The following is a 22415-nucleotide window of genomic DNA, read 5'->3' as shown; positions in this document are numbered from 1 at the left end:
GCGGTCGCATACAAAACGTAGACATCATCGAAATGCCTTCATTCCGTCTCAGCCCCCGCGTCCTACATCGTGCCCTTCAAAGCCGCACCTATGCAACCGCCCAAGCACCGGCAATCAACGTCACCAACGTCCCAGCACCACACTGTGGAAGCATACGTATACTTTCTCTGAATCGACCTGCGGCACGTAACGCGATATCGCGGCAATTGCTCGCGGATCTGAGCCATCAAGTAAACAGCATACACAATGAGGGTGACAACGGGCCAACCAGGGCGTTGATATTGGCGAGCGATATCGACACGAGTTTCTGTGCGGGCGCAGATCTAAAAGAGAGGGCTACATTTACGCAGGAAGAGTATGTTCGGCCATATACGTGAGAAGAGTAAAAGCTAACAAAATGTCAGAACATCCAACTTTCTAACTACGTTACGGGGAACATTTGCATCGATCTCACAACTACCGATTCCAACAATCTCTGCATTGGCAGCACCCGCATTCGGTGGCGGCCTCGAACTAGCCCTTACAACACACATGCGCGTCTTTGCCTCTAGCACCACCGTCGCTCTCCCAGAAACTCGTCTCGCTATTCTTCCTGGCGCAGGAGGGACATACCGTCTCCCTGCTTTGATTGGTCTTTCACGTGCACGGGACATGATATTGACAGGTCGCCGTGTAGCAGCGCCGGAAGCCTATTTCCTGGGGCTGTGTGACCGGTTAGTGGAAATAACTGCCGAAGACGTACAGCAAGAAGGTGCTGCGCGAAAGAAGGTCTTGAACGAAGCTGTAAGACTAGCAAGGGAGATATGCGAAGGTGGGCCGATAGCGATCAAGGCTGCGCTTCAAGCGGTGGAGGGCTGTGCGCTGGGCGAGAAGGCCGAGAATGCTGCATATGAGCTTGTGGTCAGGACAAAGGATCGCGACGAGGCGCTTCTCGCATTTAGGGAGAAGAGGAAGCCTATTTTCAAGGGCGAATAAACAAACATTGGCTGTGTCGCGATCAAGTATCGACACTTGCGCACCTAGCCTGAGCTGACATGCTTCATTTCTGCATTATCAGGTCCTATGCTACACGCTACGTTCTACATCTTACTCTTGATCTCCTCCAGTAGCTTGCTTAGCTCGCCCTTGTCCGCCTCCTTGGTTGGCCAGCCAATACCCAGCCCTTCTTGCTCATTTGGCTTGGGAATGAGGTGGAAATGCACATGATCTACAACTTGATGCGCAATCCTTCCGTTGTTTTGCAGAATGTTATAGTCTTGGATGTTTTGAGCGATGGCAATGCGCTTCGTGACGGACAGGACTTCGGCCAGTTGGTCGTCGGGTATGTCGTGAAGCTTTGCGCCATGATGTTTGGGGATGATTAGCTAGCAGGAACATTAGCATCAATGGAATAGTGTTTGTTGTACAGGGACATGGAGTGAGTTAGAAAAAGCGAGATTACACACCGAATGGCCCTTGCTCAATGGGCCGATGTCAAGGAAAGCAAGTGTCTTCTCGCTCTCGAAGATCTTCATCGAAGGGATCTCGCCTAGCCATTCCGTTAGCCATTGCTGAATGAGACAAGGGTCCAGGGAAGTAGAGAGTACCCTTGATGATCTTGCAAAAGATGCATGCAGCAGAAGACATTATGGTACTCTCGGATTGGGAGTGTTGGTTGATTGGTACGAGTGTGGATTGGAGAGAGCAGTGAGGATGACGCAGGGAGCTTGTTGCGAGCCAAGTGGGGTTGACCGAGGACATGTGGGGTAGCTTTTTGGCGGGACGGTTCCGCCTTGCTTGACTTGAGATATTCTAGTTACAAAAAGATGTCTTTTCGGATACTACTGTTACTTATGACAGTTTGCACACTCTCACTTGTAGCTTCAACGGATCACATCCTTGCGGGTCATGACTGTGCCCACTTCCACGATGCGCACTCAAAATTTGCATAGCATCTGAACTCGTTGCTCAAACCTTTCGCGTGCTTGATCTCGTAGTTCGTCGTCTTAGTTCCTACTTTCCCATATAGTTTGTCTGTGATCAAGCTCTCCATACGCTCTCCAGTGCACACAATCAGACGGAGAGAGTCTTGCGACCAGGACTTGGCGAGCCATCGTACAGTCAACGCAGCTAAGTGCCATTAGCGACATCGAACCCACGCTTGTCTGAAATGATAACAAGACCTACCTTTTGTTTGACAGTCTTGGCTTAGAAATGGTGGATCGCAAATGATTACGTCAAATGAAGCCTTCATCTCAGCCGGCAGTTGAATAGCCTTCTCGAAGTCGTAGCGCACAAACTCCTTGAAGACGGCGAAGCGTTCGTCGAATTCCAACAACTTGATCTGTGGACGACACTTGACTTCACCTGAGTTCTGGACTGGAGTCAACATGCGAGCCTCTCACTGACTCTGAACGCTTACCAGTAGATTCTTTAATTGGATGAAAGCACTCGGAGCAGACACAACCGCTATCCTTGTCTCGTCTGTCGCACCCTCGAGAAGTTGCCGCGCGAGCACCATGGCAGTTTCGTCGCTGTACCAGAACTGACTTGCATTCCAGTCTTCGGTAAACGCATCCATGGATAGTTTCCCCTCGAAGTCATCTTCGGCTTGGCCTTTCAGTTCTTCGAACTGTTTTTGTCGTGCGTCCCGCTCGCCATAAAATTCCTTTAGGGCGGCAAGAGCATCGCCTGAAAGCTGTCTTTATCTTTCAGCATTTGTGTTTTAACCTTGGAGTCGAGTAGGGAAAACCTACGGGATCTCGTCGTCGTCTTCGATCGATGCCATGCTAATTTTGGCTCAAAGCGATTTGTCGCAAAGTGCACCTGAAAAGTAATGGTCTGTCTGAGTCGTACCCCACTATCGATAAGCGACGTGCCTCGGTAAGTCATGTCCGGCTGCAGCTCATGGTAAGAGCGACAATGCACCCGCGACTGCGATGTCTGACAACCACCTGCACGCGCAGACTATATTCAAAGATGGCAGAACCTCAAGTATTGCTTCCGGACGTTGAGCAGATTAGTGACCGGGTGATTAGAGTTCTTGGGGGTAACCCCAGCAAGGTAAGCGCTTTTAATCATTTGAAAGCATGGCGTACTCTAACAACCTTCAAGTTCACGCTGCAAGGTAGACGCATCTGCGCTCTGTAGGCTTATAAAAATCTAAGAACAATAGGCACAAATACGTATATAGTCGGTCGCGGCGCATCACGACTCCTCATTGATACTGGTGAAGGCAAGCCGCAATGGATAGCCTCAATCAAACATCTCCTTTCACAGAGAAGCATTACGATTGACAAAGTACTCTTGACACATTGGCATCACGATCATATCAAAGGCGTCCCCGATATCCTCGAGCACTCTCCAAACACGACAGTCTACAAGAATGACCCACACGATGGCTGGCTACCCATAAGCGACGGGCAGAAGTTTGAGACAGAAGGCGCGACCCTGCGCGCTTTCTTCTGTCCGGGGCATACCACAGATCACATGGCATTTGTGTTGGAGGAAGAAGACGCCATGTTCACAGCGGACAATGTATTAGGACAGGGCACGGCAGTATTTGAGGATCTATCAGCGTACATGAAGAGCCTCGACGCCATGTCGAGACAGTTCAGGGGTCGTGCATATCCTGGCCATGGACCTGTCATCGAAGACGGCCCATCAAAGATCACCGAATATATCAAGCATCGCAAGCAGCGTGAGAAACAGGTACTAGACGTGCTAGCAGAGGACAACGGAGCTGGGATGACTTCGATGGACATTGTGAAAGTGATATACAAGGACTATCCAGAGAGTCTATGGGAACCTGCAGAGAGGGGAATACGACAGATCCTTGATAAGCTGAAGCTGGAAGGCAAGGTGGGCGGAGATATGTTGTGGGCCCTTAGTGGGAAAAGTAGCCTTTAGATGTTCCAATGACACATAGTTTGGCATGGTCAGATTTTGATAAGCGACTCGTTCCAGACTTGACTGCGCCCCACCAACCTCATGATGAATTGTTAAGATGGCTTCTTCCTGACAGAGCTGTTAAACAACAATCTGGAATATAAGATATGCATTTTGGTCAATTCTCATCGAATCATCAGTCGTGATGCCAGAGTGGTTAATGGGTTAGACTTGAATTCTTCGTTCAGTCATCTAATGGCTTCGGCCTCGCAAGTTCGAATCTTGTTCACGACGATAACATACTGCTGCGACAGGAGCTTCTTTTTGCATGGTGGTGGTGCTGGTGGTGGTGCTGGTGGTGGTCGAGGGTGTGGTGGTGGTGGTTGTCGCTGGATTGGGTTAGTTCGGCGGCATCCACGTTTTTTTCCCCACCGGGCGATCATGGCGATCTTTTGCTTCCACGTGTATAATCTACGTTCTATTTCTTCTCCTTTTCTTTGTACTATACAATCTGCGCGACTGCAGTTTAGTACATTGACGCACCATGCGACGCGGCAGTTCGACGTCATGATCACTGGTGAAACCACGGGATGCGAACAGACTTGAAGAGTGACGACACCATATACAAAAGAAAAACTGAACAGGTAGAGATAATAAGTGCTTCCTTACAGCTTACGTCAGCCCCTGATGAAATAGATTATAAACATTGATAGCATTGTAGTCTTGTAGAGTTTCTATGTGTGTTTATATATCTCTAATACAATTTTTCGTAGTAGGAAGAAGTACTCTACTGTAATAAGATGTTTAGTTTCCTTCCTCAACGTAGTGACGACAGAGCGTCTCAATACGAACAAGGGCCAGGAAAGGAGCATGTGTGCAGACAGTGGTAGATACATCAGTTTGAGAGAAGAGTATAGCGAGTATAAGTACTACCGCGGTATTGAATTTGCAGTATTGTATAGAGGTGTGACATGCGTATCGTCTACAGACAAATTGAGTGACAAGCGGCTTAGATCTTCTCGACTTCGAGGATGTTTCCTTGTGCATCAGTAGCGAGCTTCTTCTTGATGAGCGATGCGTTCCTCGGGTTGGGCGCATTGAATATGTCGTCGATTTCTTCGAGGGTGCGGTTCTTGGTCTCGGGGATGAAGAGCCAGACAACAAAGGCCTGTATGGGGCACCAGCAGGCGAAGACGATGTAAAGCCTCCAGCCAATCTTCTCCAAAGCGATGGGGTAGGCAAATTGGTTGATCAACATAGCCGTTGTGAGTGACAAGTTGGAGAAAGCCATGCCCTTAGCACGCATCTCGAATGAGAGCACCTCAACGGGATATAGAGCCTGGAGCGGGGTGATACCGAAGGCGAAGACAGCGTTGAATAGGAAGACCAGTGCAACAAAGGCATTACCTGCGGGAATGCTGTTCGTCTTGTTCTGGTAAGAGACCGCGCCGATAGCTCCAGCCCAGATAACGGTTACAGTCGAGAAAGTGCCAATTAGCATAGGGCGTCGACCCAGTTTGTCGACACAGAGAGCGCCTATAACAGCCTGCGTATAAACTATCAGTACAGCGATTAATGATATTTAAGCGGCTTCACTTACGAAAGCAAGCTGCATGCAGCTCTTGCCCAAGTTGATGTTCATTTTCTTGATCTCATCCGTGACGCCTGCGGATTCAAGAACACCGGAGATGAAGTAGTCGACAGCACTATGTGATAGAACAATCAAAGTCAGCATCGTTTCTTCTGACAATGCATCTGGGAGGTTTACTTACCCGTTGCCTGCCCATTGACCGAAGATAGCAACGATACAGTTGCATGCGAGACGGTAGCGCGCGGGACGAGTCTTGAAAAGAGCGCCGTAGTCCCACCAGCGTTTGTCACCTCCATCCATGTTGAGGTACTCTTCGTACTCGCGGATTTGCATGGAGACCCAGATACTGTCCTCGTTGCCACAACCATGGTATTTGGCAAGGGTTTTCTTGGCTTCGGAGTGTTTACCGCGGGTGTACAGCCTAGATCTCATCAATATGTATTCTACCTAGGTATGCATGAAACATAGCAAGAATATGCTACTCACCAGCGAGGACTCTCAGGGAGAAGAAGAGGAAGTACAACGAGTAGGGCTGGGAACAGCATTTGCAGCCAGACAGGAATCCTCCAGGATTGGTTGCCTGCAAGGTTTGCGGATCCACGTGTGACACCGGCTGCAAGAAGCGATCCCACGAACCAGAAAGTGTTGTAAAGACCAGTAATGACACCTCGGTGAGCTGGATGCGCAGTCTCGATAACGTGAAGGGGACCAGCTGTTGTCATAATTGGGACCGCGAAGCCGAGCAGGAAGCGACCACCCATGACTAAATTATGGCGCGAGAGGTTAGTATGTATTCAAGGCGGGCTTCTCATATGGGCGTCTCTTACATTGGCCGACAGGGTTGGAAGCAGGAGCAGTCGACTGAATGATTACTCCAATGCAACCAAGGACTCCACCAATCATCATTCCAATTCTGCGGCCCCAGGTATCACAGGCAGGACCGATGAAGGGAAGAGCGACAACTCCACCGATCTGGTACATGGAAGTGACAATACCAGCCCATGCTCCGGTACTCTCGACGTTGTAATACTCCTTGAATGTATTGTTGGTAAGGAGAGAGTTAAACATGGATCCGTCGAAACCGTTACATGTCGAGCAAAAGAAGCCAACAAATGCGCAGACGTAGAGTAGCATGGCAGAGCTAGAGAAACGAACTACAGGCTCCTTCAGCTTGGCCTCTGCTATGGCTTCAGAGCCAGAAATGACGGCGATATCAGCCACGGCACCTTTGTGGTCCTGTTAAGGTGTAAGTAAACTTAGCATTTCATGATTTGAAGATAGACCTTACGCCATGCTCTGAGGTTGTAGTGACATGAGACTCCTTGATGTCCGACATTGCTGCGGTGGAGATACTCTAGGTGAACTGTGCAGGATACAACTCGGATGCAGCTCAGCTATTAAACAAAATCGGAAATACACAAGGGTAGACCTTCAATGGCCAGAATGCCGGGCTATGGCCCGCAATTTCCGGCTAATGCTGCATCCCAGCGGCGTGCCGTCGGAGTCGCAGTTCTGGAAACATGTTTCCGAGCTAAATGGCCACGGAGGGCTCTGGTCCGTAGGCCTAATTAGGAAGCGGCTCCAGCACCTTGAACAAGCCTCAACCGTCCCGTTTGCGTGCAGACGCCACACGCTTGGGAGGTATGGTACAGCGAGAGTCGAATCTTTCGGAATCATGGACCGTAGTCAATTGTTCTGACCGCTCTACGGCAGCTGCCACTAGTCAAAGCCGCTCTCCGCCCACCCAACACATTTCTGATAGGTGGCGACGCCGTAAAACGCGGGGGATTTGATGGGGCCCCAAAACCTGGGACGTATCCTGGTCCATCAAGGGTATGCACTTTGCTGTCCTCGGCTAGGCTGCTACAATGAATGCACATCAGCTTTGAGAGGATCGCCTGTTCCCGAGTGTGCCTCTCGCCTAGGTGCTAGAAGGGTAATCTTTAATATCAGCAGACAGCATCCAACACATGCTGGAACGAAGATCGCTGGTATCAACAGAGGCGCTGGGCGATCTCTGCACAAGACTATCAGCATGGTCACGCTGTATAGAGGAACGAGCGCTGGTGTGCGGCCGCCTCAGGTGTAGACAGGGCCCATCTTGATAGTAGCAGTTTTATCCGCGAATAAGCTCGAAGGATTGGCACGAGCGCATGGTACAACATAACCTAGGGGCGTTTGCTGAGAAGTCGCTGACGCTTGATCCTGCATGATAATCGGCTCTAAGCGCCTCGATGCATGTCGGAGGTCAAAAGTAGAATCAATTCGTTAAGAGCTAAGTGTTTTCACGCTGGCGTGTCATGGACAAGTGATGGGGTGAGGATGTTGTGGTGCAACGGAGGCATACCCATCCCTCTAATGCCCAGCCATAAGCGATGGCGCTACTGCGACCTTCCCGCAGGGTTAACACAAAGGGGGACAGGCGCTACGGAGAGGACGTCTCCGTGCCAGCTTCAGTCAAGTGAACATATTCAAGCTAACGGTTTCACGACGCCTTCGTTGTTCGCCTTGAAACGGACCGTGACTGCTTGGCTGAAATGCAACGTACGGTCGGCGATGGATGATTATTGATCTGCCAAGGTTGCCTAGGTATGTCACAGCAGTATGCTATCGTCGTGAACAAGATTCGACTTAGGAGGCGGAAGCCATTAGATAACTAAGCGAAGGATTCAAGTCCGGCCTATTGACCATTCTGGCTTCACAACTAATGATTTGATGAAAAGTTTGATCTGCCAAGGTAAAGCAAACCTGTCACCCATCTTCTAGGCATCGGTAACCCGGTCCGGTTCGGTTACGCACTAGATGCCTACACCGGAATCCTTTTGGCTTGAAATATGTCTTTGAAATCTCGTGATATCCCTAGACCTCGTTCCGGATGCATCCTCGTTCGAGCAAGACTTCCCAAGTCAAACTCTAAAGGCTTTAGTATACGGAGATTTTAGTTCATGCTGGGCTAGATCTAGGCCTCCAACGAATTGGCTGCAGCGGGATTACACTTATATCTCGGAGTTGTTCGCGAATTTTCCGTATTCTTCATCTCGTTCTACGCAAGAAAGATACTAGTCGGTACGAACCGCGGAAAGACCATAGGCGGACCACGGAGTACAACGCTTCTGAAGACACTACAGCGAAAAGGAATAGACTAGTTGATCTTGAATACATAGGTTATTTCCTCGGCGTCCGGCTCTATCGATCACTGGTCACTCATGTGATGGAAAGCCCTGGATCCCGTTGTGGCGACCAGCTGCTCTTGACGCACTATTCACACAGAAGCTCTTGCCACCACGTCCTGGATCTCGGCGATCAAATTCACATTGCACTCGCCCATTTTGATGAGCTGGGCAGCCAACCCCATAGTACAAACAGTGGTAATCCAGAACTCTCGCGCTGGATCCCCACTGCAGGTACATTCAAAAAGCAGGTTGAGGTCTTCGAGACCTAGACTGACTTCTGTATTCGACTCGGCGAAACGGTGCCATAGAGCTAATATCAGCTCACGAACCGAGTTATCTTCGAGCTGCGTGGCGAAGCAGTACAAGTTCATGAGCAAGCTACTATCGCGAAGAAGAAGTGCTGGCAGCTCAACCAGCCCTTTGGATGAGGTACAGCGTACGTACGATTGGACGACCGTGGTGGCACAGCAATGAAGCTGCACTTGTGTCCTACCATTACCGTTTATTAATCGTTGTAACAACGGGGAACTTACAAGGTCTTCACGGTCAGCAACAATAGTCCCCAGCAATACGTTCTGCGCATCAAAAACCTCTATCACAAAATTTCCGATTTGTGCTGACCTCAGTTGATCTAGGTAGCTACTGAGGTCTGCCACCTGATTACGAACGATGTCTGGTGGTACCCAACCGCCGACATTCATCTTGCAGTCTTCTTCGTCGTCCGAGTCGAGGATATAGTCACCAACACGGTGGTTGAAGATGTGACCTTCGAACGGTTCGGCAGGTGTATGTGATTCACCGGGCTTGACGACCAGACCGTCTACACGCCGATCTTGCGATGTCTTGGCCTTCTTCGTATAAACTATGCTGGTTGGATAAGTTGGATGCTTTGCTATCCAAGCGCCTCGGTGTTGCCGTGCACGCTTTTCCATCGCCGCTGGGCCGACGCAGAGCTTGTATTTCTCGTTGTATGCTTTGGCGACACCTGGCCATGGAAGGGGCCCATGTGTTTCTGACACTGTACCGTAGGCATCTGGCTTGTTGTTGTCGCGTGTCAGAATGATGAAGCCGACCTGTTCGTCGGAGCGATACTGTTTTGCCTCTCTATCCATGTGAGCTATGGTGTGAGGAGCGCCAATGTGTGTGCTTTCCGGTGCATCTATCATCATTGCATCCTCATGGTCGTGCTCTTCCTCATAGTCGTCCGGCTGGTACTCATCTGCGCTGTCGTCCACCGTATCCGTCGCATGCGAGATATTCGAGTGATGAGTTAGAGCTGCCCGTTGAGTAGCCTCCAAATCATCGTAAGACAACATGTTATTACAGCCTGATGTCATAGCAATCTGTTCGTGTGAAGATAACATGCCAGCGATGACGTCTGTTGTAGAGTAAGATCCAAATCATGGCAATACGGAAGAGTATTAATAGATCTGTAAAGCCGCTGTGTGTGATTTATGTAAGGATCATTCGCTGGACGTTATGCGTTCACATTCGTGAGCCTTCTTCGCATTGCATTCACACCGAGATCCAGCCACTACCTACCACCATGTATCAGAAAGAGCGGTGCTCCTATATCACAGCCACAACCCATATATCAATGGTATCTCGTTAGGAGTATCTGGACCTTTCGGGTATCTAACCAATACAACAATCTTACGAAGGCTCTGAAAATACAATTGATCGAAGTGATGAATTTCTAAGCTGTAGTTGCACGGGGTCTGCAGATGTGGCTCGAATTGTAAGGAGGTGTTGAGGGTGATGCAAGCTTCAAGGGAATTCACTCAGTTCTGTTGCAATTGTGCACGCAATGGTCGATGAAGATGAATCACATAACAGGGCTACCCAAGAAGTAGATGGCTAAAACCGACGCTGAGAAAGCGTTGCCACCACCTCAGTGAACAGAAAACCTTTTCCCTATAACCTTCTTCTTCCCAGATATACCGAATTTTGCCTTCATAGCCGTCCACATACCTGGCTCTTTCTTTAAACGCACTAGAAAGTTTGCCATATCCCCTTTGATGGAACTTAGGCTTTGTAGCATATCGTTCGCGCTCTTGGAGATACCGTTCAGATGTACACGAATGTGCTCCCCAGCAAGCCCTGAATCTTGGCACATGGTTCTGTGCACTTCGTTGTAAACGTACAGGTCCTGCATAGCACCTTCAATAAGCGGATCCAGTTCAAGCGGCAAACTGGCTATGTCAGAGTTGCATGGATCGGAGAGCGATTGAAAAAGCATTTGGTAAATTTGAAGCACTTTGAGGACACGAGAGAACAAGCGATTCAGAGGTGCTACCTCACTGAAAATAGCGTTGTGCAGTATTTCCATCCTACGCAGTAGGGTAGCCTTGTCATTAACAGAAGTGGCTGCGGATGAAACCTCGAACTCTAGTTTGTCAATGAGCGTGGTAAACGTTTCGTTGAATAGTTCGTTTTCGTTTTCGATTTGAGAAGTGTGTGACATAATATTAGCGAATTGGGCTTCATTTGCTGCTATGAGTCTTGCGTCTTGTGCGCGGAGGTGAGCGAATGTCTCAGCCGTGCGTTCGTTTTCTGTTTGTAGCTGCCGGATCGTGGATCGATGCTGGCCAAGCTCGTTCTGTAGACGCTCAATTTTGGCAATAGCTCCATTGAAGGCAATCTGGTCTTTGACAGCAAGAGAAAGATCGCGCTGGTAGCGTTGCGCACGCCGTTGGGAGTCCTCAGAAAGATCGCGGTAGTAATCGATCTGGCGGTACGCTTGTTGGAGATCAACCTTGAGAGCCTTGACTTCAGCTGGCTGTTCATTGATCTCGGCTTCTTTCTCTTTGATTATGGCTCGTAGGGCGTTGTTATCGATCTGCAGATCTCGCTCACGAGCCTGGATCTCATGAATATATTGGCGTGCTGCGTTGAGCTCAGTCATCTCCGAGAAGTGATTCTGCATATTCTCTGGGATGACGTCCTCGATCTTGTAGCCTTTAGTTTTCGCCTCTTCCACAATGTGGGACAGCTGCTTCTGCATATCGCCCAACGTAGACATGGTAATGTTGATAAGGATGACCTGCGTTTGGCGTTCAATTAACTCTGTAAAGTTTATATGTTGGGGAGGACCGAGAAGGTTTTAGGTACGAGACCTAGTCAGAATGTGATGTTGACATGATATACTAACAGTGTGGTTGTCAAAGTATTTAGGCGTGATGCGTATTACTTTGGCGGAAAGGCGAGACATCAAAGTGCTTATACAGTGTATTCATCCAAGACATGACACAGTCTTGACTTGTAAGAGTGAACCATTGCGCAATCGACAGCTAGGTACCTATCGCAGTTGACTTGGAAGCAAAGCAACTGGCCCGGCGAGGGGGCCGCGTTAGGTTTTTCTACTTTGCGAATTTCTTCAAGCTGTGCCAAGAGAACGCGACCAGTCTGCTCCAGTACCGTATACAAGGAAATTCCGAGGAGCGGGAGTACCTAGTCCTCCCTACTGCAGTCTACGATAGTATTTTGTAGAATAATACCAGATATTCTAAGTTAATATAGACTTTAAACCTTTAATGTCTATATAAATAATAATTACCTTAGTGCTGTTGTAGGCTGTAGAGCAGTAGAAAGCTTTAGTGTACCTCTTCAATTTCTCCCTTGTATGCGGTGCCAGCAAAGTGGAGTTGACGAACTCCGCGCTAAAGCCCCACATCTCGGTAAAACCTTCCGCCGCCCAAATTTTCGAGCCGTGCCAGGAACTTTCTTGCGCGTCTTCCAAATCTCACGTCACTATCGCATACTTGTCTCCACCAGCTCGTCAACATGTTCGCTGTTCCTGGGTGGAACGTTGCCACGCAGGTGAAGACTCAGGTCGAGGCACCCAAACAGAAAGATTCCACGAAACCCGGGAAGAAGGCGCAGAAGAGGAAAGAGAAGCGCGAGGAGCAGCAGATTAACGCGGACAACTTGGCAGAACAATGGGACAATATAGCCAAAGGAAAAGGAACGCAGGTGGAGAAGACCAAGAAGCCGGAGGCGGATGGCGTAGAAGCGACAGATGAGGCAGCGCAAGAGAAGCGCGGGAAGAAGAGAAAGCGAGGAAAAGCCGGAGGTAACAAGGACAAGGCAATGGATGGAGATGGCGAAAAAGGAGCAGAGGCAGAGGTTACACTGGTAGCAGAACCTTCAGAGGGTAAAGCAGATGCTGCCAAGTCTGCTGGGGATCAGCCCGCTGCGGCCGAGAGCGAGTCAAAACGCGAGAAGAAGAAGCGCAGGAAGGAGTCCAAAGCCGACAAACTGCTCGCCGCAAATGCCGCCGGCACGAAGTCTATTTCTGAAACCCCAGCCTTAGAAAACCTCCTCCCCGAACCCAAGGGCCTCACACCCCTCCAGCGATCTATGCGCAGCAAGCTAGCTAGTGCGCGATTCCGTCACCTGAACGAAGCACTTTATACGAAGCCCTCCGCCGACAGCGCGTCTCTCTTCAAGGAGGACCCATCCATGTTCGAAGATTACCACCGTGGATTTGCGCAGCAGGTCGAAGTATGGCCATCGAACCCTGTAGACGGTTACGTGAACAGCATACTCGTAAGAGGAAAATTGCGGAACAAGGACGCGCGGAAGGACAGAAGAGGACCAGCAAAGAACGGAGTCCGCAGAGGCCCAGGCTTTGAAGAAGAAGAGACTACAGCTATAGCACCTCCCAGAGGCGACGCGAAACCACTGCCCAGAGACTTTAAAGGCCACAGCACAATCGCTGATCTAGGCTGTGGAACAGCTTCGTTATCGTACCGCCTACAACCGCACCTCAAGTCCCTCAACCTCACATTCCACTCCTTTGATTTGTCCAAACCTTCGGGTCCTTCTGCCGATCTCGTAACCATAGCCGACATCTCCGCACTCCCTATCCCCGAAAATAGCGTCGACGTAGCCATATTTTGTCTCGCCCTTATGGGAACAAACTGGCTCGACTTCATTGACGAAGCATACCGCATCCTTCGCTGGAAAGGCGAACTGTGGGTCTCGGAGATCAAATCTCGATTTGGACGCGTAGACAAGAAGAAGGGCGGTGTACCCATAAATTCTATCGGCTCACTCAAGAAGACAATGGACAAGAAACCGCCCAAGGTAAAGAAAGCAAAGGCAGACAAGCCGCCTGAGGAAGGCCCCGTTGACTCTGAAGACGAGGCTGAACTCGCGGTCAATGTAGATGGTCAAGAGGGCAAGGAGGGAACAGATGTTTCCGCATTCATCGAGGTACTGAGGAAGCGGGGATTTGTGCTTGATGCTTTGCCGGAGAGGCCAGCGGATGCGATCGATCTGAGCAACAAGATGTTTGTCAAGATGCAGTTTGTCAAGGCGGCACACCCGAGCAAGGGCAAGAATGCGAGAGAAGATCAGAAAGCAGGAGCTGTGGCACAGAGAGGCGGGGGTATGAAGTTTGGGCTCAAGGGGAAGAGATTTGGTGCGGGTGAGGGAGAGAATGAGGGTGACGAAAAGGATGGGGCGGTATTGAAACCTTGCCTGTACAAGATCAGGTGAGCGGGGCGTATAATCGAATAGGTGTGGGAGTATACTGTCATGGCAAGAAGCGTGTAACAGGCGTTGAAGGCCTTTCATCAATTGATCTATCTGATCTTCGTGAAGATGCATTTATTCATAGGAAACTCTTCAGCTTCTATTCCTGTTCAATGATAATGCATGCATGCTATTCGATGCCATGTCGTGAACTCGTTTCCTCGTCTCCTCATCTAAAGACTCATTTGAATCATCCACAGCTCTTCAAATGGTAGAAACCATGTTAAGTAAGTCTTAGGCAAAGGCTGGTAAGCGCCGTGTAGCAATACTGAGCATGCCCTGATGTTCCCGCATGCACTAACCGATGAGAAAACTTGCAGCATGTTCGACATTGCCTCCGAACATCTCCAAGGCTTGTATGGCTTCTTGTTCTGAGCAGCCAAACATACCGGTAAGTTGCTGAACATGTTCCCGGGGAAAGTTGCTGTTAGGTGCAGATGGTGCGGGTGCCTTGGACGCTGTGGGTGGGGCTTGCTGCTGTGCAGGTTGAGACGACGAAGATGAGGCACCTGCATTCGAGGAACCAGCTGCAGCGCTACCTTTCGGTCGTACAGCACCCGTCTTTGCACCAATCTCCTCTCCATTAGGACCAGACACAGTCGGTTCATTCATCTCGGCCTCCTCGAAGCTCCTGGGGATTTCCGATTCGTGCAAGAAGGGTACTTCCTGACCTTCGAAGCACAGGGCATTCTTCTCAAGATCGATTTTGGCGCGGTAACGCTTGAGCATGTCCAGACCGAAAAGTAGATCGACATCCTTGCCTTCCATGACAGTGAAAGCGCAGGGCATGACTGCGCCACCAATCTTGATCTCGGCGTGATGCACGCGACCCAGAATGCGCGCTGTACCGACACCACGCGCCATGCCGGCGTATCGGACGTCCATCAGCCGCATGATACCACATCGCTCGGCGCAGTCGGGGGACATGATTGTGGCCTGGGCGCCAGAGTCGACAAAGGCCTTGACGGGCACGCCATTGACCTCGGTGTTGACGTAGAGCATGTGCACGCGGGTGAAGACTGTGTGAAAGATTAGCATGGGCTCAATGCGAGTCGGACGTGTTTGACTTGTTGGGAATGATGTGTTGGTACCTTCAGGGTTCTCGTCGTATGCCTTTTGCAGATTCTCGACAACGCGGTCCTGGCGAATAATGTCTTCTATCTTTCGTTGCGCCTCGACGTTGAAGGGGTCCTCGTTGAGCAGGGCGATCTGGTTCTGACGCTCGCGCTCCGACTCCTCCGCCTGTCGTTGCCTCATGGCATATGTATCTCTCCAGCGGGTGGGGTCGTTGACGGCGGCGGCGAGCTCCGGGTCACCCTGACGCAGCTTGTTCATCTGCTGGGGGTCGTTGAGGACGAGCTGTCGCACGCCCTCTGGATCAGGTTGGGCGGGCCTGCCCGGGTGCTGGAGGTTCCTGTTCTGTCGGGGTGCGGGGCGCATCACGACGGCCAGCATCTCGCCATCCCGTACCCCGGCGTCCTCGAGTGTCTGCGTGTCTATGGCTACCGGCTGGCCGTTCAGGTAGAGGCTCTGTGACGCCGCGGGCAGGTTGGTGTCGGCCTCGATGAAGCCCTTGAGGTCCTTGACGGTGCTGCCCGGCGGCAGTTCGAGCGTCAGCAGGTCTGTGTCGGCCTGGGTGCCGGGCGCGGTGATGGATATGGTGACGCGAGGCCTGGCAGCAGCGGGTTAGCAGCGTGCTCGGGGCAGCGTCGTGGCACAGCAATGGCTTTGGTACAAACTCACATGGTGGGCCAGAGCGTGTGTTGGGGCGTATGCGGGCACGTCTGGATGAGGCCACTGGATGTGACACGCGGGGTGGTTGAGGTTGGCTTGGGTCGGGCGGGAGGCGACTGTGTGATGTCTCGGTGCGCGGGAGGGAGCTTATAGGGAAGGAGGCACTGGGCCGTGGTGTTTTTGTCGCAACCTTGGGAACGCGGTCGCCGCCTGGGCTGGAAGGGAATGGAACGTAGTGGAGCCGCGAACCCAGCGTCGGATGAATCAGCGCGCAGGCGTAGGCATCGACGCGCAGTCGTGGGCGAGCGTACGGAACCACGACGTTGGCCGTGTAGGCCCAAGCTAGCATCACGTCTGCCATGCCTCGACGTCGGCCCAACGCAGCATGCAGGAGAATCGTCTGGCCGCCGCTGCACCCATCCTCCTACTGCACGTCATTCGTAAATCCATTGCCACCACCTTGCTAGTCAGGGCATGGGCCGACGAGGCCGCCGCTGAGCATACCCCGCTAGCACCACCTGCTGCTCTCTCGAGAAACACGGTCACGTCGCGAATTAGTACATGATACACCACCACAAGAATACCTACCTAGGAAACATGCCCCCGCCTGCTCCCCCGAGTCAGCTCCCGTCCCCAGCTAACCCGGAACGATCTGCAACGGCAACGCGAAGCGAAGCGAACCGCTAGTAAAGGCGGGGCTGAGGCCGCAGAGTCTCGTGAGTCTTCCAGGAACCACGAACCCACAAATCCACCGCTGCACTTCGGCCTCCTACAGCTGCATCCACCTGCCTTCCTGCCGTATCCTTCCATCGCCCACCCACCACAACGTCTGTTGCCATCGACCGCCAAGATGCCTCGGGACTTATTAGCAGACAAGAAGACGCTGGATGCCATGCCCCAACTATCAAGAGAACCTGAGACCGTCTCTAGTCCGGAACCCGTCGAGCAATCTAGTCTGGTACCCCATCGCAGCTCCAATATTGCCCAGGAGGGGCGGTTGAAGCAGATGGGAGTTCGTCCATATGCTTCTTTACTGAACATCGACGACCTTGACGACTGCGATTGGCTTGAGCATGCCGCCTTTGATCCGGTTGAAGCCGCGTCGCGCGAGAAGGTGAGAAGAACAATTTGCTGTCCGTCTTGTTTCTCTAGTATCACAGTCAATGCCTGTATCTCCTATTCAGTACCACCGTTGGGCTCCATCAGGCCTCGCCCCGTGCGCTCTTCTCCATCACCAGGTTACTCCAATTCTCAAGTCTGCATGCTTTTCGTCTATCTTGTTTCCATCCAACATTGCACCAAACTTTCATCTCCCTCGTGCATCCATCAACGGCATCAATCGAGTTTGTCGTACACTAGCTGGTCGCTCTTTCCTATTTTGGTCGTTCCTGTGCTACGTCCCTTCCTTCTCAAGACTTGATCCAATAGACTCTGGGTTTGCAAGCATCTCTGGTATACAAATCTCCAGATCTGACGCTGACCAATTGTAGCTCGAATACCGTCTGCGAACCTGCGGTGAACTATGTAGCGGCCTCTTCTCATCCGCCTACCCCACCACATCAGGGCCACTAGGCGAAACCATTAAATTGCATTCGTTTCCGTCATTAGACTCGACCGACACTGACCGGAAACGTGTGATAATTGGCCACATCATCTCAACCAAAGCGAACTCACCTGTTGTTACTGATGACGCTATGGACTACCCCAAGGACTGGAAGACCAACTACCAGCTTACGCCAAAAGTAGGGCACAATGAAGACGGCCAGACAGTTTGCCTGCACTCGCTATGTGTGCATCCCAACTTCGCGCGCAAAGGGCTCGGCTCGATATTACTGCAGAGCTACGTACAAAGAATCAAAGACTCAGATGTGGCATCTAGGATAGCGCTCATCTGTAGAGACCGATATATACAGTTCTACGAGAAGGCAGGGTTCAAGAAGATTGGCCCGAGCAAATGCCAGTATGGTGGAGGAAACTGGGTAGACATGGTGCTAGACTTTGAAGATAGTGGAGATGATGGATGGGAATATTGAGTGGAACTGGCAGACCAAGTCGACCCTTGATGGATTGATATCAGTAGGCTAGATCATACACTATCTAGTACGAGCCCGCCAAAGTTTATGCGTATTGACTCCTATCCTCCCATCGATCCTGCAACGCCTTTCCATCGATGCTTGCAAAGGCGAAGCCACTCTCATACCTAGCATACTCAACCAACTTCAGCGTGTCCAACTTCGCTCCAGCCTCAGTCTGCGACCACATCGCCACACTCAAAACATTCTCGCCCTTCATATTGAGGATGCCAGGAGGGATAGGGAATCGTGTCTGCAAAACCAAGTCAGTGCATGTCTCACATGCATGTCGTACAGCCATAACGTACCTGTGGTCCAATGTGCGGAACATATTTGCCGTACTGATACCCGTTGACGAAGAGAAGCATACGGGCAATGGTACCTTTCGGCGCCCCGACTTCGATGCCGATAGGGACATCGAGATCGGAGTCGATAGAAAGAGAGAATGTCGTCGTAAACCAGCGGATGGCGGCGCCTTGGACGCCGTCAGTGGTGGGACTAGCATCTTCCCAGGAGGAGGTATCGAATCCGGGAAGATGCCACCCAAGACGCTCACCGTAGAGACCGCCTTCATTCATGGGGCCGCGAACCTAAAGGTCGTACAAAGTCAGTGTATGTTTTATATGCGTTTTGTGCAGAAAAATCACTAACAGGGTCGATGTTACGCTCTCCGCCTGCGTTACCTTGGATCTTCCATTGGTCGAAGGATAGCTTGGTATTGTTGCCGCTGAGGAGCTGTGCACCGAGTATACCACGAGGATTTTCTGCGCCGGCTGGGCCTGTGGATGTCTGGTCATGGCCAGTATAGTCCGTTGTTACTGTCAAAACATTGCCTTCATCCTTCAATGTGATGTTTTTGAAAGACAGCAGTGCGGTCGTCGAAGTTTGCGACGCGTTACCAGGATGGTAACCAATCGACTTCCCATTCAGCCATGCGTTCCATCCTAATATACTCATGTACAAAGTCAGTGTGTGTGTCTCGTGTACAATCCGTACAAGGGGTTATCTTACCCGCAGCCACGCCACCCTGAACTGTGATGTTGAGGGATGTTGCAGATTTGCCTGAGAAGTATCCGCGATAGATTTTGGCCCCAGTGTAGTACTTGTAGTCACTGCTGAAGAGTACAGGAAGAGTTAGGGGCTTTACAGGGCTTAGTGTGGTGTTCTTGTCGGCGACTACCCAATTGCTATCGTCGTATGAGGGTTGGATCTCGGGGGAGGATTCAGCCGCTTTGAAGTTTGAAAGCTCTGGAAGAGTGATGTCGCGGTCCTTGGTACCATCGATTGCGGCAGTGAGGGAGCCGTAGGGTGTCTTCGTTGTAGCGAGCTCCTTTCCATTCCAGGATATTGTATCCGCACCAGAGCCGGCGTATACCTCGATGGTGGTCGCATTCGCATTATCGCCAATAACAGAAACTGCACCACCTGATATGCTAGCTGAGCGAACTAGATACGGTCCTTGTACGAAGATCTGGTGCTCGGGAGTGACATTCGGATCATTAGTCGTTGCTGGTGCGAAAAAGGTGTACGCAGTTGGTATATCGAGCAAGTAAGCAAGCACCCCATTTGAGAACTCTACCACTGTTGCCCCCTTGCTTTGGGTGTAAGAAAAGCTTGAGTATGTGCTGTTCGACGATGCGCTTGCAATGTCTGATTTCGCGCCGTACGTTTTGAAGGTCAGGTTGCTCTGCGATTTGAAAGCAAATTCTCCCGCTTGTCCTTCGCGTGTGTAGAAGACAATGACAGGTCGATTGAACAAACCGTAGGTCGCGATCTCAGCCGACGAGTAAAGTAGCGTCTCATTACCCACAGAGTAATCTGTAATTACCCATCGACTTTGTCGACCCGCAAGCTGTAAGCTCGAAATCTTGACATCGCCTTCAGATGTCTTGACCGTCATCGAGAAATCAGTCACAGCACGGGTGCGCGTGTTGTTGTTCTCAGCGAGGTAGAATCTACTCTCTGTATTGCGATTCTTGAGTTGCCAGGTCCAGATGGCTGAATTGTCGACTGCATTTGCGGTGCCGTTGTTTTCCATGAAGGTGTTGTGCAGGCCTTTACTAACACGGGTAAAGAGGGCAAGAAGCTTGTACTGCTTGAACTTGTCGCGTACCTCCCTGGTCTCGCGTAGTGGTGCGTCGTAGTCGTAGGAGGTGTATACTACCTGAGTATGGGAGTATGAAGTCAGTATATGTTTCAAATATAGTTCATGAACAGGAGTTACTTACGGGGGCGGCACTGTTCAGATGGAGGTACCAAGTCAGTGTACGTCTCAAATGCATCTCGTGCAGTCCCGACTCACCTATGTCCCCAGTTTGTACCCCCATAGGCCATGTACAGATTCAAAAGACTAGCGCGCTGTCCGATTAGTCCTTTGTAGAAAACATCCGCAAATTCAGGGCTCTGTTCAGCCAAGCACTGATCGAAGAAGTAACCGCCCCAAGGTTGGAACCACCCTCCCTAATGAGGTGAAGACAACAGGTCAGTGTATGTTCCACATGCGTTTAGTAAGGTCACGACTTACCTCGAACTCGGGGAGATATTCAGGTTGAGTGGGGGAGACCTCTTGAAACCACTGGTAGTACGTTCTCGGCAGGTTGAATCCAGTGTCGAGATTTGTGCAGCTCATGCCACCGGGGTAGCTGTCCAGCCCATAAACATTGATCGCGCCACCGACATTGTTGTAATCAGTGGACCAACTCTTCGATCTGAAGCCCTTTTCGTTGTGTGACAAAGGTACGATGATGCCTGCGTCTTTGAAGGCGGTCTTCAGTTGTTCCATGTAAATGACCAATGTGTTGTCGGCCTCGTAGCGAGTTTGCTGGAGTTCGTTCTCGACTTGCGCTAGGATGACTGGTCCACCATTGGTGATCTGGTTCTTCGCAATGATCTTGCCAACTTCAGCAATCCATTCCGACCATGCTTGCCGATAGGTCTCATCTGATGTTCTGTACTTGCCACCACTCCCGTCGCTGGTCCAAAGCGCGAAACCACCACCGTTAGTCTCGGCGTTGCAGTAGGGCCCTGGCCGTGCAATCACGTAGAGGCCGGCTTCTTTAGCCATGTCAAACAGGCGCTGAATGTCCTTTCCAGGTGTCGTGAAATCGTACACGCCTTTCGATGCCGAATGATACGACCAGAAGAAGTAGATCGAGACAGCATTCATGCCGTTCGCCTTGAACTTCTGGAAGACGTCGAGCCATAGCTCTGGAACGGGGAGACGAGCGTAGTCTGAGAGGAACACATGCAAGGATTAGCATCTCTTTCATGTACGGTCTGTTCATTCCATTTCATCAACGTACGGAATTCTCCACTCATAATCATTACACGCTCGCCATTGACCATGAGCGATCCATTATCCCACTCCACGTCCGTTTGAAGGCCATTGTCGGTAGCCAATGCACAAAAGAACAGCGAGATCGCGACAGCAAAAAGATGGAAGAACCGCATCTTGACTTGCTGAGTGACCAGAAAAAGGTTCAATACTGGACGCGACGCGACTTTTGCTCCATAACCCTGCCTTGGAGCTCGCATGCAACTAGCCCGCAGATTTCAGCCGCGGTCGAAGATCGTCCTCCGGACCTGCGCTTCACGGAACGATATCATTGACGGTATAATGTTTGCCATGGAAGAACTGCTGCAAGCGAGGCCGCGGGGTAATATATGCAAGGTACTAAGACCCCAGATGTGGCGTTTTGCGGAGAAGGGGAACATCATCTGCCCGAGAATGCCGAGGTGCTTGTGAAGGAAGCTTGCCAGCGGAAGGTTCGCCCTAACAGGAAGGGACAAGTCCGATACGCGTCATGGGAGAGTCCAGCAGCATGCATTTTGTGTCTTTTGTTGGCCTTGGAATCGCAGCCACAGAGATCAGAACGAAAACGTGAGCGACCCGCGACCCGCGAACCGCGAACCGCGAACCGCTGGGAACAACGCAGATGTGCAATTAATGTCCAGCAGAAGGGCTAGCCGCTTTTGAGACCTTACCTCATCCACGGAAGAGAGCTTTCCCATGTTCCTTCCCCTGAGGCGGGCTGCAAAAGAGTCAAGCATTTTAGTTTCCGTGTTTCCCGATGCTTGTCACACGGTTCTGGTGATGCATTGACGCGACAACGGGGGTGCCTTTCGAACGACAGGTCTGGACATGTGGATCTTTAGCGGGTCCACCCATTGGAGGATTTTTTGAAACAAAAGTCCCTTGGCGACACACACGCACTGAGCAAGTGTTGCTTCGAGCGATTACGTCTCTCTCATCTCGTCTCCATGCTCTCCACTTATTGGAGGACTTCGAAACAATCCTTCATCTTTCACTATGGAGAAACTCGACTCGGGAAATGATGGGAACGTCGACTGTACCATCGATACATGAGTAGGAAGCTGATAGCTAAGTCATTGACATGCGTGTATAGCATTGCTAGAAATCTGTATATATATGTGGCGTAC

General features: G+C 50.9%; 11 protein-coding genes across 11 annotated transcripts; 4 read left to right on the top strand and 7 right to left on the bottom strand.

The window, feature by feature from the left end:
• Positions 1-32: 32 nt before the first annotated feature.
• Positions 33-975, top strand: AA0111_g236 (hypothetical protein; the record flags this gene model as incomplete). Its single annotated transcript, XM_028648122.1, has 2 exons — positions 33-355; positions 405-975. 2 exons carry the CDS (start codon positions 33-35, stop codon positions 973-975), a joined length of 894 nt encoding a protein of 297 aa, XP_028511923.1.
• A 104-nt stretch (positions 976-1079) lies between these two features.
• AA0111_g235 (hypothetical protein) lies at positions 1080-1626 on the bottom strand (the record flags this gene model as incomplete). Its single annotated transcript, XM_028648111.1, has 3 exons — positions 1080-1364; positions 1446-1528; positions 1587-1626. The coding sequence occupies 3 exons, from the start codon at positions 1624-1626 to the stop codon at positions 1080-1082; spliced, it is 408 nt and encodes a 135-aa protein (XP_028512188.1).
• A 259-nt stretch (positions 1627-1885) lies between these two features.
• On the bottom strand, positions 1886-2767 carry AA0111_g234 (hypothetical protein; the record flags this gene model as incomplete). Its single annotated transcript, XM_028648100.1, has 4 exons — positions 1886-2109; positions 2167-2353; positions 2402-2681; positions 2736-2767. The coding sequence occupies 4 exons, from the start codon at positions 2765-2767 to the stop codon at positions 1886-1888; spliced, it is 723 nt and encodes a 240-aa protein (XP_028512187.1).
• Positions 2768-2958: 191 nt separating this feature from the next.
• AA0111_g233 (hypothetical protein) lies at positions 2959-3888 on the top strand (the record flags this gene model as incomplete). The annotated part of the gene is made up of 3 exons (XM_028648089.1): positions 2959-3042; positions 3094-3106; positions 3155-3888. The coding sequence occupies 3 exons, from the start codon at positions 2959-2961 to the stop codon at positions 3886-3888; spliced, it is 831 nt and encodes a 276-aa protein (XP_028512190.1).
• A 988-nt stretch (positions 3889-4876) lies between these two features.
• AA0111_g232 (hypothetical protein) lies at positions 4877-6794 on the bottom strand (the record flags this gene model as incomplete). Its single annotated transcript, XM_028648078.1, has 6 exons — positions 4877-5413; positions 5468-5573; positions 5640-5879; positions 5945-6221; positions 6286-6694; positions 6747-6794. The coding sequence occupies 6 exons, from the start codon at positions 6792-6794 to the stop codon at positions 4877-4879; spliced, it is 1617 nt and encodes a 538-aa protein (XP_028512189.1).
• Positions 6795-8720: 1926 nt separating this feature from the next.
• Positions 8721-9947, bottom strand: AA0111_g231 (hypothetical protein; the record flags this gene model as incomplete). Its single annotated transcript, XM_028648067.1, has 1 exon — positions 8721-9947. One exon carries the CDS (start codon positions 9945-9947, stop codon positions 8721-8723), a length of 1227 nt encoding a protein of 408 aa, XP_028512192.1.
• A 575-nt stretch (positions 9948-10522) lies between these two features.
• Positions 10523-11653, bottom strand: AA0111_g230 (hypothetical protein; the record flags this gene model as incomplete). Its single annotated transcript, XM_028648056.1, has 1 exon — positions 10523-11653. One exon carries the CDS (start codon positions 11651-11653, stop codon positions 10523-10525), a length of 1131 nt encoding a protein of 376 aa, XP_028512191.1.
• A 761-nt stretch (positions 11654-12414) lies between these two features.
• AA0111_g229 (hypothetical protein) lies at positions 12415-14133 on the top strand (the record flags this gene model as incomplete). Its single annotated transcript, XM_028648044.1, has 1 exon — positions 12415-14133. The coding sequence occupies one exon, from the start codon at positions 12415-12417 to the stop codon at positions 14131-14133; it is 1719 nt and encodes a 572-aa protein (XP_028512143.1).
• Positions 14134-14466: 333 nt separating this feature from the next.
• AA0111_g228 (DNA damage-inducible protein 1) lies at positions 14467-16252 on the bottom strand (the record flags this gene model as incomplete). Its single annotated transcript, XM_028648033.1, has 3 exons — positions 14467-15188; positions 15261-15841; positions 15909-16252. The coding sequence occupies 3 exons, from the start codon at positions 16250-16252 to the stop codon at positions 14467-14469; spliced, it is 1647 nt and encodes a 548-aa protein (XP_028512144.1).
• A 501-nt stretch (positions 16253-16753) lies between these two features.
• Positions 16754-17936, top strand: AA0111_g227 (hypothetical protein; the record flags this gene model as incomplete). Its single annotated transcript, XM_028648022.1, has 2 exons — positions 16754-17017; positions 17394-17936. 2 exons carry the CDS (start codon positions 16754-16756, stop codon positions 17934-17936), a joined length of 807 nt encoding a protein of 268 aa, XP_028512276.1.
• An 85-nt stretch (positions 17937-18021) lies between these two features.
• AA0111_g226 (putative beta-galactosidase C) lies at positions 18022-21425 on the bottom strand (the record flags this gene model as incomplete). The annotated part of the gene is made up of 8 exons (XM_028648011.1): positions 18022-18228; positions 18284-18565; positions 18627-18919; positions 18987-20139; positions 20204-20213; positions 20278-20435; positions 20500-21206; positions 21278-21425. The coding sequence occupies 8 exons, from the start codon at positions 21423-21425 to the stop codon at positions 18022-18024; spliced, it is 2958 nt and encodes a 985-aa protein (XP_028512277.1).
• Positions 21426-22415: the final 990 nt, after the last annotated feature.

The sequence above is a fragment of the Alternaria arborescens genome (assembly GCF_004154835.1).
Source record: "Alternaria arborescens strain FERA 675 chromosome Unknown contig_1, whole genome shotgun sequence".
Taxonomy (NCBI): domain Eukaryota; kingdom Fungi; phylum Ascomycota; class Dothideomycetes; order Pleosporales; family Pleosporaceae; genus Alternaria; species Alternaria arborescens.
This window is presented reverse-complemented; position numbering and strand designations above follow the sequence as displayed.